Source organism: Narcine bancroftii, chromosome 10, assembly GCF_036971445.1.
Source record: "Narcine bancroftii isolate sNarBan1 chromosome 10, sNarBan1.hap1, whole genome shotgun sequence".
Lineage (NCBI taxonomy): Eukaryota > Metazoa > Chordata > Chondrichthyes > Torpediniformes > Narcinidae > Narcine > Narcine bancroftii.
Window position 1 is genome coordinate 98,352,279 of NC_091478.1, and position 15,382 is coordinate 98,367,660.

The following is a 15,382-nucleotide window of genomic DNA, read 5'->3' on the forward strand; positions in this document are numbered from 1 at the left end:
TGGTTGCAGTGTACATTCTGGCGAAGGCTAATGTCAAGGCTGGCACGAGGGGGGGGGCGGGTGATGGCAGGGGCGGGGGGGGTCTGAGCACTGTGACTAACAGCCATGTGACATCACATCCTGATGACAGCACAACCTGAAGTCGTCTTTGACAAACTACCAATAACATGTCACATGCGAGACCAGGGAAGCCATCACACTCGTCTACTGGTACACCACCATGAAGAACACCTACCGAGCCATACCACGACTGCACCGGCAAGTTTGATCACCTGGCTGCACTTCTCCTCCTGGTGTACAAGCAAAGACTGAGGACCACTCCACTAGTAGTAAAGATGGTAAAAGTATGGTCAAGGGAGGCAGAGGAGAGTCTGCAGGACTGCTTTGAATCGGTGGACTGGAACATACTCAAGAATTCATCCATAGACTTGAATGAAACAGGTGACAGCAACTTCATCAAGACCTGCGTGGACGAGTGTGTGCCCACACGCACATGTCGGGTGTTCCCCCACCAGAAGTCCTGGATGAATCAGAGGATGAGAACAAGGGCATTTAAGGCCTGGGATCTAGATCTCTACAAGACATCCAGGTATGACCTGCAGAAAGCCATCTCTGAAGCAAAGTGACAATTCTGGAGTAGGCCAGAGACAGATACATTATAGCCTGCAAAGTGAGGCTGAACACCATAGATGGCTGTGATGCTTCATTACCCAATGAGCTGAACAACGTCTACTTCCATTTTCAGTAGGAGAACCAAACAGTGCCTACTAGAATCCCTGCAAAGGCTAAGGATCCTGCGATACGTGTCTCTGAGGATGATATCAGAACCTCATTCAAGAGGGTGAATCCTCGTAAGGCATCAGGCCCTGACGATGTACCTGGCAGGGTACTGAAAATCTGTGCCAATCAACTAGTCGGAGTGTTCACAGATTTTTTCAACCTCTCATTGCTGCATTTAGAGGTTCCCATATGCTTTAAAAGGGCATCGATCATCCCGGTGCCCAAGAAGAGTAGCGTGAGCTGCCTCAACGTCTACCACCCAGTAGTACTAACTTCTACTGTAATGAAATGCATTGAGAGGCTGGTCATGGCCAGAATTAACACGTACCTAAGCAAATATCTGAACCTGCTATAATTCGCCTATCATCACAATCGCTCCACAACAGATGCAATATTGCTGGGTCTCCACTCAGCTCTGGATCACCTTGAAAACAGCAATTCATATGGCTGCTCTTCATCGACTCCAGCTCAGCCTTCAATACCATTATTCCCTCAGTACTGGTCAAAAAGCTACAAATTCTGACCCTCTGCAACTAGATCCTTGACTTTCTCATTGGAAGACCTTAGTCAGTATGAACTGGAAACCAGGTCTTCTCACTGATAATCAACATGGGTGTACCCCAAGGATGCGTGCTTAGCCCACTGCTCAACCCATGGCTGTGTGGCCAGGCTCAATTTCAATGCTATTTACAAATTTGCTAATTACATCACAGGAGGGGCCTGCCTCCCCTCCTAGGTCGGTCCATACTGCCCGGACCGGGGACGAGGCCGCCGCAGCTCACCCTGTGCCTGGACTGGGGCTGCCGCCTCCCACTCTCTGAGTTTTTCAAGCTTTGTTGGGACCAAGGTAAACTGCCTCAGGATCTTCGTGATGCCACCATCATCACCCTGTACAAAAACAAAGGCGAGAAATCAGACTGCTCAAACTACAGGGGAATCACGTTGCTCTCCATTGCAGGCAAAATCTTCGCTAGGATTCTACTAAATAGAATAATACCTAGTGTCGCCGAGAATATTCTCCCAGAATCACAGTGCGGCTTTCGCGCCAACAGAGGAACTACTGACATGGACTTTGCCCTCAGACAGCTCCAAGAAAAATGCAGAGAACAAAACAAAGGACTCTACATCACCTTTGTTGACCTCACCAAAGCCTTCGACACCGTGAGCAGGAAAGGGCTTTGGCAAATACTAGAGCGCATCGGATGTCCCCCAAAGTTCCTCAACATGATTATCCAACTGCACGAAAACCAACAAGGTCGGGTCAGATACAGCAATGAGCTCTCTGAACCCTTCTCCATTAACAATGGTGTGAAGCAAGGCTGTGTTCTGGCACCAACCCTCTTTTCAATCTTCTTCAGCATGATGCTGAACCAAGCCATGAAAGACCCCAACAATGAAGACGCTGTTTACATCCGGTACCGCACGGATGGCAGTCTCTTCAATCTGAGGCGCCTGCAAGCTCACACCAAGACACAAGAGAAACTTGTCCGTGAACTACTCTTTGCAGACGATGCCGCTTTAGTTGCCCATTCAGAGCCAGCTCTTCAGCGCTTGACGTCCTGCTTTGCGGAAACTGCCAAAATGTTTGGCCTGGAAGTCAGCCTGAAGAAAACTGAGGTCCTCCATCAGCCAGCTCCCCACCATGATTACCAGCCCCCCCACATCTCCATCGGGCACACAAAACTCAAAACGGTCAACCAGTTTACCTATCTCGGCTGCACCATTTCATCAGATGCAAGGATCGACAATGAGATAGACAACAGACTCGCCAAGGCAAATAGCGCCTTTGGAAGACTACACAAAAGAGTCTGGAAAAACAACCAACTGAAAAACCTCACAAAGATAAGCGTATACAGAGCCGTTGTCATACCCACACTCCTGTTCGGCTCCGAATCATGGGTCCTCTACCGGCACCACCTACGGCTCCTAGAACGCTTCCACCAGCATTGTCTCCGCTCCATCCTCAACATCCATTGGAGCGCTTACATCCCTAACGTCGAAGTACTCGAGATGGCAGAGGTCGACAGCATCGAGTCCACGCTGCTGAAGATCCAGCTGCGCTGGATGGGTCACGTCTCCAGAATGGAGGACCATCGCCTTCCCAAGATCGTGTTATATGGCGAGCTCTCCACTGGCCACCGTGACAGAGGTGCACCAAAGAAAAGGTACAAGGACTGCCTAAAGAAATCTCTTGGTGCCTGCCACATTGACCACCGCCAGTGGGCTGATAACGCCTCAAACCGTGCATCTTGGCGCCTCACAGTTTGGCGGGCAGCAACCTCCTTTGAAGAAGACCGCAGAGCCTACCTCACTGACAAAAGGCAAAGGAGGAAAAACCCAACACCCAACCCCAACCAACCAATTTTCCCCTGCAACCGCTGCAATCGTGTCTGCCTGTCCCGCATCGGACTTGTCAGCCACAAACGAGCCTGCAGCTGACGTGGACTTTTTACCCCCTCCATAAATCTTCGTCCGCGAAGCCAAGCCAAAGAAAGAATGACATCACAGTTGTTGGTGGAATCACAGACAGCAATGAGGAAGCATACAGTAGGGAGTAGAGCAGCTTGTTGAGTGGTGTCACACCTACAACCTTGTGCTCAACATTAGCAAAACCACGGAGATGATTGTGGACTTCAGGAGGAAGTCAGGGGAACATGACCAGTCCTCATCGAGGGCTCAGGAGTGAAGATGGTCAAAAATTTCAGATTCCTCAGTGTCAAGATCTCTAAGGATCTGCCCTGGTACTTCCATGCAATCACAAAGAAGGCTCGTCTTTGAGGTGTTTGAGGAGATTCTGTATGTCACTGAAGACTCTCAAAAACTTCTACAGGTGGCCCATGGAGAGCATTCAGGCTGGTTGCATCGCTATCTGGTATGTAGGCCCCAAATCTCAGGACAAGAAAAGTTTCCAAAGGGTTGTTAACTCAGTCTACGACATTACAGGCACCACACTTCACTCTGTCGAGGACATCCACATGAGGTGGTATCTTAAAAAAGCAGCTTCTATCCTCAGACCGACCACCCAGACCACACCCTCTTCACTCTGCTACCATCAGGGAAAAGGTACAGAAGCCTAAAGATAAGCCCTCAGCGATACAAGGACAGGTTCTTCCCTGCTGCCATCAGATTCCTGAATAATCAATGAACTAAAGACACTGCTTTACTTTTCATGCTCTATTATTTTTGTATTTATTGTTGTAGGGTGGCTTATATGAATGTTTGCACCATGATGCTACAGCAAAACACTACATTTCATGACTTGTTCATGACAATAAATTCTAATTCTGATTCTTATTCTTTCACTGTAGCTATAATGTACTGCTAAAATTATGCAGAAGCTTATCTAGTTCAATAATATCTTCAGGAAAGGACATTGGTTGTTCTGACTGGACTCGATGTGACTCCACTATAACCATGCATAACTGCCTCTTTAGCTCTGCAGTACATGGTCAATAAACATTGGCTCTGACAGTGAACACACCATAAATTAATAAAATTACTATTTTAGTCAGGGCAATTCATGGAGTATCTGGAATGAACTGCAATAGGAATGGGTACAATTGCAAAATACAAGTTCAATTTTAAGTTTAGTGTCACGTGCACGGAGAAAGGTTGTTTAGCAAGCAATTCAGCTGGTCAACTCAAACACAGTACAACAAGTAAAATAGAGTTCAGACATGCAGAGTTACAGAGATGGTCAGTTAGGACATTGCAAATGCAATATATCTCGAGTGAAGATCATTCAGGAGTTTGAAAAGGGCAGAAAAGAAACTGTTGTTGAATCAGGTAGTGTGCGATATCGCATTTGAAAATCCTTTCACCAACTGAAGGAGAATGTGGCAGGGGTGGGATGAATAAATAAGTTGGCTGCTTTTCCTAGACAATGCAGCATATACGAATGAGGGGAGATTTGATAGAGGTATTTCAAATTATGGGGGGGTCTAGACAGAGTAAATTTAGACTTTCCCACTGAGGGTAGGTGAGGTACAAACCAGAGGACCTGGTTTAAAGATGAAAGGGGAAGAGTTTAAGGGAGACATTAAAGCAAAGTTTTTCACACAAAGAGTGGTAGGAGTGTAGAACGAGCTGCCAGCTGAAGTGGTGAATGAGAGCTCAATTTTAATTTTTAAGAAGAATTTAGACAAGTACATCGATTGGAAGGGTATGATGGGCTATGTACAGGATGCAGGTCAGTGGGACTAGGGAGAATAATAGATTGTCCTGGACGAGAAGGGCCAAAGTGCCTGTTTCTGTGCTGCATTGTGCTATGGTAAGTACAGATGGAGTTGAAGAAGAGAAGGGAATGTGCGTGTGTGATGGTCTGAGATGCATTCACAATTCCCTGTGAATATTCAAACAACATTTGAACACTGGATGAGAAGAATGTCAAAGGTTATCAACCAAATGCAGGCAAATGGGACTGGGCTAGAACAACAACGTGCTTGTCATAGCCAAATTGGCCTGTTGGGCCTATTCTGTGGCGAACAGCCTGATAACTAAAGATCGTAAGTGTTGATTTTCCTGGGATAAAATATGGCTTCAATTGAGAGGTAATCGTCATAAATTGGACATGAAACCTTGATGTTATGAAATAGGGTCTTTCTCTCTTGATGAAAACTTGTAATTATTGTGCATTGACTTTATAATAAAAAAGTGGGAGTGAGCTCGATATAAATAGATAGGTTCTTGTATATCAGCTATTTTACCAAACATTGGCAGTTAACTCCTCCCCCCCACCCTCGCTGGCACTTTGCTGTGAGAACATTTTTTTCCTGGGATAATCACTGAAATTGCTTGTTTTGCAGGTATTCCATTGATCGCCACACTGACCTTGAGAGGTTGTTCAACATTGATGCTGACGATGGGAAAGTAACGCTGGCAAAACCTCTGGACAGAGAGACAGATGTTTGGCATAATATTAGCATCATTGCCATGGAAACCAGTACGTACCTGTGTTGGCTAATTGACTTGATGGTTCCGGGTGGCCAACTTTCAGTAAGGCCAGTGTAAATGGCAGTAGATGTAGGGCAATGGAAGAGCTGGGGCTGTGGATAATCGTCACTCTCTCACATGAACTTTCCAGCATCAACATTTTTTGCAGGTTTCCAATTTATAGTTTGCTCCATCTATCTACAATTATTTTGTCAACAAGATTGTGATAGGCATATAATTAGAGAGGACAGCCAGCACCTTTGTCCAGGGATGACAGTACCAAATACAATAGAATATCCTTATGATGTGAGAGGAGGAAAGTTTAGAGGAGCAGTGGGTGCCTATAATGCATTGCCAGAGGTGGCGGTGGAGCCTGTTACAATAGGGGCATTTAAAATACTCGAGGATAGAATGGATGCCAGAAAAGTAGAGGGTTATGGGTATGAGTTCAGAAAGGATTAGGTTGGTAACTACGTTTATATAGGTTGGCACATCATTGTGGGATAAAGGGACTGTAGTGTGTTGTAATGTTAATCAGGAAGGGTTTAGCCCTGAAGAATGGATCCCTTTCTGGAATGAACTGCTGTGTTTCTCCAGCATTTGACCCCAGATTCAGCGGGTTCCCTTGTTGAATGACAAATTGCAGTTGTTGGGGTGACCAGATCGAGGTTTAAAAAATCATAGGAGCCATTGATAGAGTGGACAGTCAAAAAAAAAGTTTTCATCCAGAGCAAGAGTTTCATACACTGCAGTGCATATGTTTAAGGGGACAGGAGGAAGGGAGCTGTGTGAGGGCAAATATTTTGCACCGATGGTGAGTACCTGGAGCCAGCTGCCAGGAGTAGAGGAGGAAGCAGATACAATAGCAGCATTTAACAGACACAGGAATGGAGCGATATCTATCAAGTGCAAGCCACAGATTTTGAATTTGATTTGGGCATCGTCCGCCACAAGCCGGTCATCGGCCAGGGCATGCACGCAGACCTAATACTGGCTGTACTTTCCTTTCTACAATCAGTAGCTGTGACTTTAGATGCCTCCCTTTATGTTTGAAGGTCACCATACAGCCCCCTTTTACGGGGACATTCTCTCCAGTGTATCCTGTCATTTTTAATTTCACAGGATAAATCTTGCTCTTCATGGCCCATAGATAACAGATCCACCTGGGCTCTGGTGTTGAGCTTAAATGGAATTTACTGTCTCATTCACAGTCGCTGGAATGATCCGTTCTGTTTTGCCAGCATCATTCTGGAGTGAATCCATGAAGAATTCCTCCATTTCTTCGTCCACTGTGTGCACCTTTCTCTTGATATCCCCTGTTTTGCAGCACTTTGCAAAATAATTCTTCTACCCACATTTATAGCAGAACTTTTCATAGGCAGGACACATCTTTGGAATATTTCTACCTCTGCACCTGCTGCATTTGCTGTTTTACCTGACTACTTTGTTGTTGCTTTGAGAAACTCCTTGTGCTTTGTTTATCTGTTTTCATCGCATGTCCTGTAGTGTCTATCCTGTGCAGCTCCTTAGCTTGTGCTCGTGTGGTCTCTGCTGCCCTACACATATTCACAGCCTTTTCTAGAGTCAAATCTTTTTCACGCAACCGTCTTTCTCCAAGTCCATGATCTGAGGTGTCACAAACTATTCTGTCTTTAATGATTGAATTTTTCAAATCTCCAAATTCACAAGACTTACTCAGTGTCTGAAACTCAGATAAGTATTGGTCAAAGCTCATACCTTGTTTCTGGTCATAGGGGAAAAAAAAAACTTGAATCTCTCAAACATGACATTTTTACTTGAAACAAAATACTCCTCAAATTTTGCAATTAGAGTATCCAACGTGAAAACTTTCTCAAGTTGAAAACTGTAATAGATGTCCAAGGCATCTTTACCCAGCATGTGCAGAAATATAGATGCTTTCCATTTTTCATCATTCTCTTCCATTCCACCAGCTTCTAAATGAATATTGAATCACTGTTTGAAGCGTTTCCATTTATTGACTAGATTGCCAGTAAACTGCATCAGTGTGGGAGGACTAACTTATCTTTGCTTATGAACTATTGTCTTGTCTTACTCACTCAGACATTTCTGACACAATGTTATGCTTGTTCTTTCAAGAAGAATGATTTTACATGGGTTTGACACTTAACCAACTTTATTGTCCTTGAGCTTATTCAACTGACTTCCAATGACAACCCCCGTCATATGTCACTTTACGTTTCCACCCAACCGCATGCATTGCATGCTGGGCAATGTCGTTCTTATTTACATGCATTGTAACGCAACTACCATTCGTGCCCAGTGGCTGCAGTGTACCCCACGTCATTTTCAAGGACAAGATTAGCAAGATACACCTGGGGCAGTTGCTAGAACCTCTGATGTCTCTCATTCATATCATCTTCAGTAAAGCCCCTGGTATCTGGATCCATGGGGATTGGTAGATGTACTTTCCAGTTGGTTGAGACTTACTCTTAGAATACTCAATTAATAGATGTGCATGAAGAAAAGAAAAACAGTTTAAAAAGTCAAAAGACGAGAATACTATACTGTACTTACACTGAACAAACTTCACTTGCATGAATATATAAACATTAAAGCATTTTACTTTATTTTCAATCACACTCTATGAAAACAATTAACCACTGCTGCATCTGTAGGTTCCTCCCCCCTCTGTGGAGCTACCGAAAAGACAAACAAAAACATTATAGACAATTAACGCCCCCCCCCCACCCCCAAGTTTACAGATCAAACCTTTGACCAGGCTGACTCTCCATCTCTCCACCCCCATCTATGCCTCTCATCATCTTATACGTCTCTTATTCAGCCACCTCACATTCTCCATCACTCCAAGGAGAATAACCCTAGTTCGCTCAGGATGGTGATATTTCCCATGTCTTTGTGCCCTTATCTTTCTTACTGGCAGAGTTTGTGGGCTTAGATTTCTTGTTTATCACTGATACAGTGTAAAAGCTTTCTTCTGCCTGCTAACCCGACATTGGTAAAAATAAAGTCACCTTTCTCTGGAGTCATTTTTGATTTAAAATATTCACATAAAACCACATGATAAAAGCAAAGCAAGAAAATTGGTCCGGTCAAACAGGGTCTCTGGTATTTTAACATAATGGGCCAATCAGATTAATTCCCAGTAGCTTCCACCCATTCCATGTCCTTAAAACAAATGGGTTCTCTGTGCTGTCAGTCACAGTACCAATGGGAGTGGTCCATAGCCCCAGTAACCATCCTGCCTCCTGGTACCCTCCCTGGTGGTGCTGACTATCCACCACAGGTGCTCCCCTCCTTCTCCCAGTAATCACCACTTCTTTGCAGTTACCCTAACCAACACCACTTTAATCTCCACTGTAGTCACAACTACCATGAAAGGTGCTGCCCCAAGGAACCCTGGCAATTGGCTATAGTGCATTCTGTAGAAGTTGCTTAAATTGTACATCGATGGCAGAGTAAGTGGGTGTGTTGTCATCAATGAACTTTCTGAACCATTTATCATAGACATTCCCTCATCCTCAGAATCAATCCGATCAACATTCTCTCCACTGCCTCCAGGGCAAGTGTAGCCATCTGTAAGTAAGGACACCTAATCTGTTCATAATACTCCAGACATCCTGTATCTTTTCATCCAGGACCAAGCAGCCTGCTTTGTCGGTAGTGATCCACATCCACATACAATAGACAGAGCACTCAACAAAATACACTGCAGTTACTGTCAGGCTATTCAACCGCACATCCTAAACCCATGACCTATTTGACTAAGAAGGAACAAAGAAGCAGAGGAGAGCAGCAGCAGATTCCCTCCAACTCACATTCCATTTTAACAGAGTTATTCAGCTCAGAAACAGACCCGTTGGCCCACCTCATCCATGCCAACCAGGTTACCATTCTGAGCTAGATCAATATACCTCCTTTTGACCCAGTCAAAAGTTTTCTAAATCCTTTCTAGAGGTACCAACTAGAAAGAGTGCAATACTTGATCTAATATTAGGGAATGAGATAGGACAGGTGACAGAAGAATGTGTTGGGTACATTTTGGGTCCAGTGATCATAAAACCATTAGTTTCAAATTAATTATGGAGAAAGATAGGGCTGAGCCTCGGGTTGAGATGCTAGATTAGAGAAAGGAAATGAGAAAGGATCGAGAATACGTGGATTGAGATAGGTTGTTTTCCAGGATGTGCAAGGTAAGTGAAGGACCTTCAAAGGTGAAATTTTGAGAGTACAGAGTTTGCATGATCCTGTCAAGATCAAAAGCAAGATTAGAAGATATAGGTAATCTCTACTGTAGTCCACCTTCTTGAGGGATATTGGGGATCTGGTTTAGTTGAATGTTAAACAGGTTAGGACTTCATTCCCTGGAGCATAGAAGAATAAGAGGAGATTTGAGAGAAATTTAAATTTATGAGGGGGACAGACAGAGTAAATGTAGATAGGCTTTTTTCCACTGAGGGTAGGTGAGATACAAACCAGAGGACATGGGCTAAGGGTGAAAGGGGAGAGGTTTAGGGGGAACATGAGGGGGAACTTCATGCTGAAGTGGTAAATGTGGGCTCAATTGTAGCATTTAAGGAGAATTTGGACAGATACATGGGTGGGAGGGCAGGGCGCAGGTCAGTGGGACTAGAAAAAATACTTGGTTTGGCACAGAGTAGAGGGACCGAGGTGGCCTGTTCCTGTGCTGCAATTGTTCTATGGTTCAATGTCCCTCAAACCTTTTCTATCCATGAATCTGTGTAAATAACTTTGAAGCTATACAATTATACCCACCTCCATCACTTCCTCTAGCAGCTCATTCCATACATGTTGTATTCTGTAACCTTGGATCTCTTATTAATTAAATTGAGTAAACTACCTCCACCACTTTAAGTTCCAGGGAATTTAAAAAATATCCTTGTTTATCCAGTCCAACTGAAGTCCTCAAATCCTAACCACATCCTCATGAATCTCTGTAGCACCACTTCCAACTTGATAAAATAGTATCTTTCATTTCTTGTCATTGAGTCTAACTCCTGAAACTCCAACAACACCAAAAAGATAGCATCATTTCTTCAACCATCTTCTCCAGGGCAATTGAGAGACAAATACCAGCCATGTCTTCTCTACCCTTGGACTTCATCTGGTCCTACAATGATGTCCATCATGGTAATCACCTTCCTAATCACCTACTGTTGTCACAGTGCATCTTTGTACATCTGGAACAAAGAGAAGCTGAGGCGAGTCAATGGGTGAAGATTAAAGTGGCAAGTGGGGGAAGTAATCATAAAAAGAGTTGGGGGGGAAAGCTGAGGAAGGACCAAGAGCTGATAGGATGCTAGACAAATGAAGGTGGAAGAGAAGGAGAGACAGGTAGGGGAGGAAACGACTGGGGAAGGGGGTGGTGGGGCTGTTCTGAAAAAGTGGAACTGTCTCTCTTTGTTCACTCAAGATTCCAGTATCTTCAGGTTTCGTGTTTCTCTGTTGTACAACCGTATGTCTTGCAATCACAGAATACAACCAGCATATACAGGTGAGCAACCAATAGAATTCACTTGCATTTCCCGAAATGAACAGTTTAGAAAGGTTTCTTAAATGAGTGTTTGCATTGTAGATGGAAGTGAAATATTTGCCAGATCATTTGGAGGGATTTACATTAATTTCCTGCAATTCTTTTTCCCCTAGACTAAATGTAGCTACTATTTGCTGTGTTCAATATTTATTCAAACACTTCACGTATTTATGAAGTAGCATTTTGTATCTTAATGAGTCAGAAAAAAATTGGTGATGTCGTGTCGTGGAGTCAAATTACCTCAAGCAAAACTTGGTGTGGTGGGGCATTTCATGACACATCTTCTAATTTGAGAAGCCAACAATGACAGAGATGTATTGACCTTAGAGTATCAATTCCATTCAAGAGAGCTCTTCTGAAAAGTCACTTATTTGAAACTTTCCAACTAATTCTTTTTCTTCAGATACTTTCTCATCTGTGGTGTTTTTCATGTGCTCTTCTAAGACTGAAGGAGCTTAATTATGATCCAATTAATTCTCCCGACAAACAAAACATCCATTGATCATCTTTCCAGCCAAGATCTGTCAGAACCTTATTCCTCCATGAGATCAACTCTTATCCTTCATAAAATACAATAAATATTGTCTCATAAGGCAATTCCTCAACAGAGAATCAATCTCGTGAACCTCTCAGTACTGCCTCCGTCAACTGTATATCTATATTAATGGAGAAACTTGAGTGTTTTAGAATTGTTCTTAAAGAAATGTTTTAAGGAACAAGTATTTGAAACTTTTCAAATTCATTGAAGCGTGCAGTGATCAAGTTTGTTTTGCAAGCAGCCCAGTTAGACATCTCATACACAGAACAACTAGTACAGTCAGTGCAACACTCTTACAGCATTAGCAACTCGGTTTAGCATCTGGCGCTGTCCGTAAGGAGTTTGTTTGCTCTTCCCCTGTCTGCGTGGGTTTTCTCCTGATGCTCTGGTTTCCTTCCACTTTGCAAAATGTATGGGGATTATAGGTTAATTGGGCAGCATGTCCAAATATTTAAAATGTCAGTCATGGTACAAAGTTACAAAGAGAGATCAGATGCTACTGAGCAAAGACTGCACAATTTTACTAATCTCAGTAAAAACATGATGCTGGAGAAACTCAGCAACTCAAATAGCATACTTTATATAGCAAAGATAAAAATACATAACCAGCATTTCAAGTTTGAACCCTTCATCAAGATCTGAGCAAAATGTAGATGAGTCTGAATAAAATGGTGTGTGGAGGAGTGGTAAGGGTTGAAGCCCAGGCCCACAGGCAAGAGGTAATAGGTAGATAAGGGAAGGAAGGCACACCAGACAGCAGGGGGAGGGGGTTGGCTCCGTGAATGGAGAGGGAAGCAGATGGAGAGCTGGAGGAAAAGAGACAGAAGGATAGGGAAGAGAGGGAGAATGGGGAGGAATGGTCTCGTAGAAACCGGCGAAGAGGTGTTAATGCCATTGGGATTATTGTTTTGGGTGGACTTTGTTTGATAGACATGTCGGTGCATGAATGGGGTGCAGAATTGAAATGGTTGGCCACTGGGAGATCTCTGTCATTGATACAGACTGAGCGACGATGCTTAGCGAAGCGATCTCCTAGTCTGTGTCTAGTCTCTCCAATGTAGAGAAGGCCATGCAGGACCCCCAGGTGCAGTAGATGACTCATGCAGATTCACAGATGAAGCGAGGCTTCACTTGAAAGGACTATTTGGGTCTCCGAATGATGGTGAGGGAGGAGGTGTGGCCACAAATGTGGTACTTCTTGTGGTCTCTGGGGTGGGTGGCAGTGACACCCCACTTCTATGCTTTATCAGCCACCAAGTAATGCAGGACGCATGCCATAATAGAGGGCCAAAATCCAAAATTCATCCAACTTCCCTCCATACCTCCCCACTCCCCCTTACCATCCACAGATCCTCTTTGGCTAGTTGAGTTTCTCCATAGTGTGAACCCAGCCTTATGTGGTTGTTCATATTTTTGGTTAGTGGTGACCCTGTGGTGATGATGGTGGGGAATTTGTTACTGGCAACGCCATTGGTTGTCAAGGTTTTGATGGTTAGACTCTTTCACGTGAGAGAATGATGAAGGAACACTGATCTTCCAAATAAAGATTTTGCATGCACAAGAGTGAAAAAGGTGCAGGGAAATAGATTCAGGTTTGTCAGAACCATTTTCTATTTGAGTTGGGTATTTTGAAGTGTCCTGCTTTCTTTCTGCCTGCAGGGAATCATAGCCAGATGTCTCGAGCCCTGGTGACCATTAAAGTTCTTGATGTTAATGACAATGCTCCTGAGCTTTCCTCACAAGCTGAAGCTTACCTGTGTGAAAATGGAAAGTCTGGCCAGGTGGGTAGATGAGTGGAGACCTTTGATGCTCATCATTGGTCCCCAAGATTCTTTAGTTCTACACCTGGCAAAGCAAGAGACTAATATTACAAGTAAAGGTTGAAGTCCACATCCAGACAGTGTATGTTTCATCCAAGGGGACTTCAGATTTGAGCACTTATTGCCTGTAACTTCAGGCAGAATGGTGAAGCAATTGTTGGACCATGACCCATTGCAACATCTTGGAAAGACTCAACTATTGTGGTGTGGGATGGAGTGACATGTCATCCAAAATTGGATATGGAACATAGAACAGGTCATCATAGGCACAGGGCCTTTGGCCTGTGATGCCTGTGTCAGCCATGATGCCAAATTAAACTAATGCCATCTTCCTGCACATGGTTCATATTCTTCCATTCCCTGAATGTTTGTGTTTCTGTCTAACAGCCTCTTAAACATTGCTTTCGTATCTGTTCCATTACCTCTTTAGGCACATGTTACTCTCGGTGTAACATAGAAACATCAAAATAGATACAGGAGTTAGCCATTCAGCCCTTCAAAGCTGCTCCACCATTCAATGGTTTTGCATTTGATTTCAGTCCTTTCACAACTCTGATTTTCACTCAGAGGAGGTGGTGTAGGTGGGTGTAATTACAATGTTTAAAAGGCAATTAGACAGGTACTTTGACAGGAAATGCATTGATTTTATAGGCCTTGTGCATTGAATTGAATTGAATTATTTATTGCCACATGTACACAGTGAAACACTTTGTTTTGCATTCTATCAAATCAAGTCAACCTCTTCTTAGGTGAGACAACAGGTGGTGCAAGAATTTTTTAAAAACATGGCATGACAATAAAACAAAAGTGGAAGATATAGTGTTGAATGAGGCAAGAAAATATCTTAAACCAGCGGAAGGTTCATTCCAGATACAGAAGGAAAAAAAAACTGTCCTTGAATCTAGAAGTGCGCGATTTCAAACTTCTGTTGGAAGGGGAGGGGGAGAAGAGAGTTTGACTGAGATGAGATGTGAACTTTAATATGTTGGTTCCTCTCCTGAGGCAGGCAAATGGGATTGCCACAAATAGGCATCATGGTTATTATGGACGAGTTGGGCTGGAGGGTTTGCTTCTCTGTTGTCCAATTCCATGGCAGTTGATGACTGGCAGCAACACAACCACGACATGACCATATACTGATGGCAACTAGCTTAACCATGCAGACAGTGAAAGTGAGAAACACCCTGGGTCCCCATATCCCCACGCCAGCCTTGTTTCTGTGGGAAATGCTTTCCAGTCAGTGTTGGCGCCAAGGAGGGGTGCATTCATGGGCATTGCCCCTCCCCAAATGAGGTATTGTTACTTCCCCCACCCATGATAGGATGGCCAGACATCTGGATTTAGGTTGGACAGTCTAGCTTTTGAGTAATCTGTCCTCTGTCTGGAGCGACCTTGAGCTGGATGTTAATTTGTCCTCCATTTGGGGGTCTAAGGGCAGAAAGGGGGCACTTACCATGTTAAATGCAGTGTCCCTGGGTCCATAGGCCATGCACAGCCATGTTTCTGGATGGCACATGCACAATAGATTGACGTATCAGGGCCACTAGCGTCAGTTCCATCGAAAGAAGGTGGAAGTGATGCCTATGGCCCTGGTACTCCAATCCATTGTGCACAAGAAGAAACATGGCCATGCATGACCTACATACCCCGGGACACCGGATTTAATATGGTAAGTGCCCCCTTTCTCTCACCCCCCTTGCTGGTCGAGTTTTCAAATGTCAGATTGTCCATTCCCCAGTTACCCTAATACCCCCTGAT

General features: G+C 44.0%; 1 protein-coding gene across 1 annotated transcript in view; it reads left to right on the forward strand.

The window, feature by feature from the left end:
* Nucleotides 1-15,382, forward strand: part of LOC138745028 (cadherin-8-like) — a 190,918-nt gene that overhangs the window by 138,169 nt on the left and 37,367 nt on the right. The window contains exons 7-8 of the mRNA XM_069902069.1: nucleotides 5,586-5,722; nucleotides 13,464-13,585. Coding sequence (XP_069758170.1) covers nucleotides 5,586-5,722; nucleotides 13,464-13,585 — 259 coding nt within the window. The remainder of the gene's footprint in view (nucleotides 1-5,585; nucleotides 5,723-13,463; nucleotides 13,586-15,382) is intronic.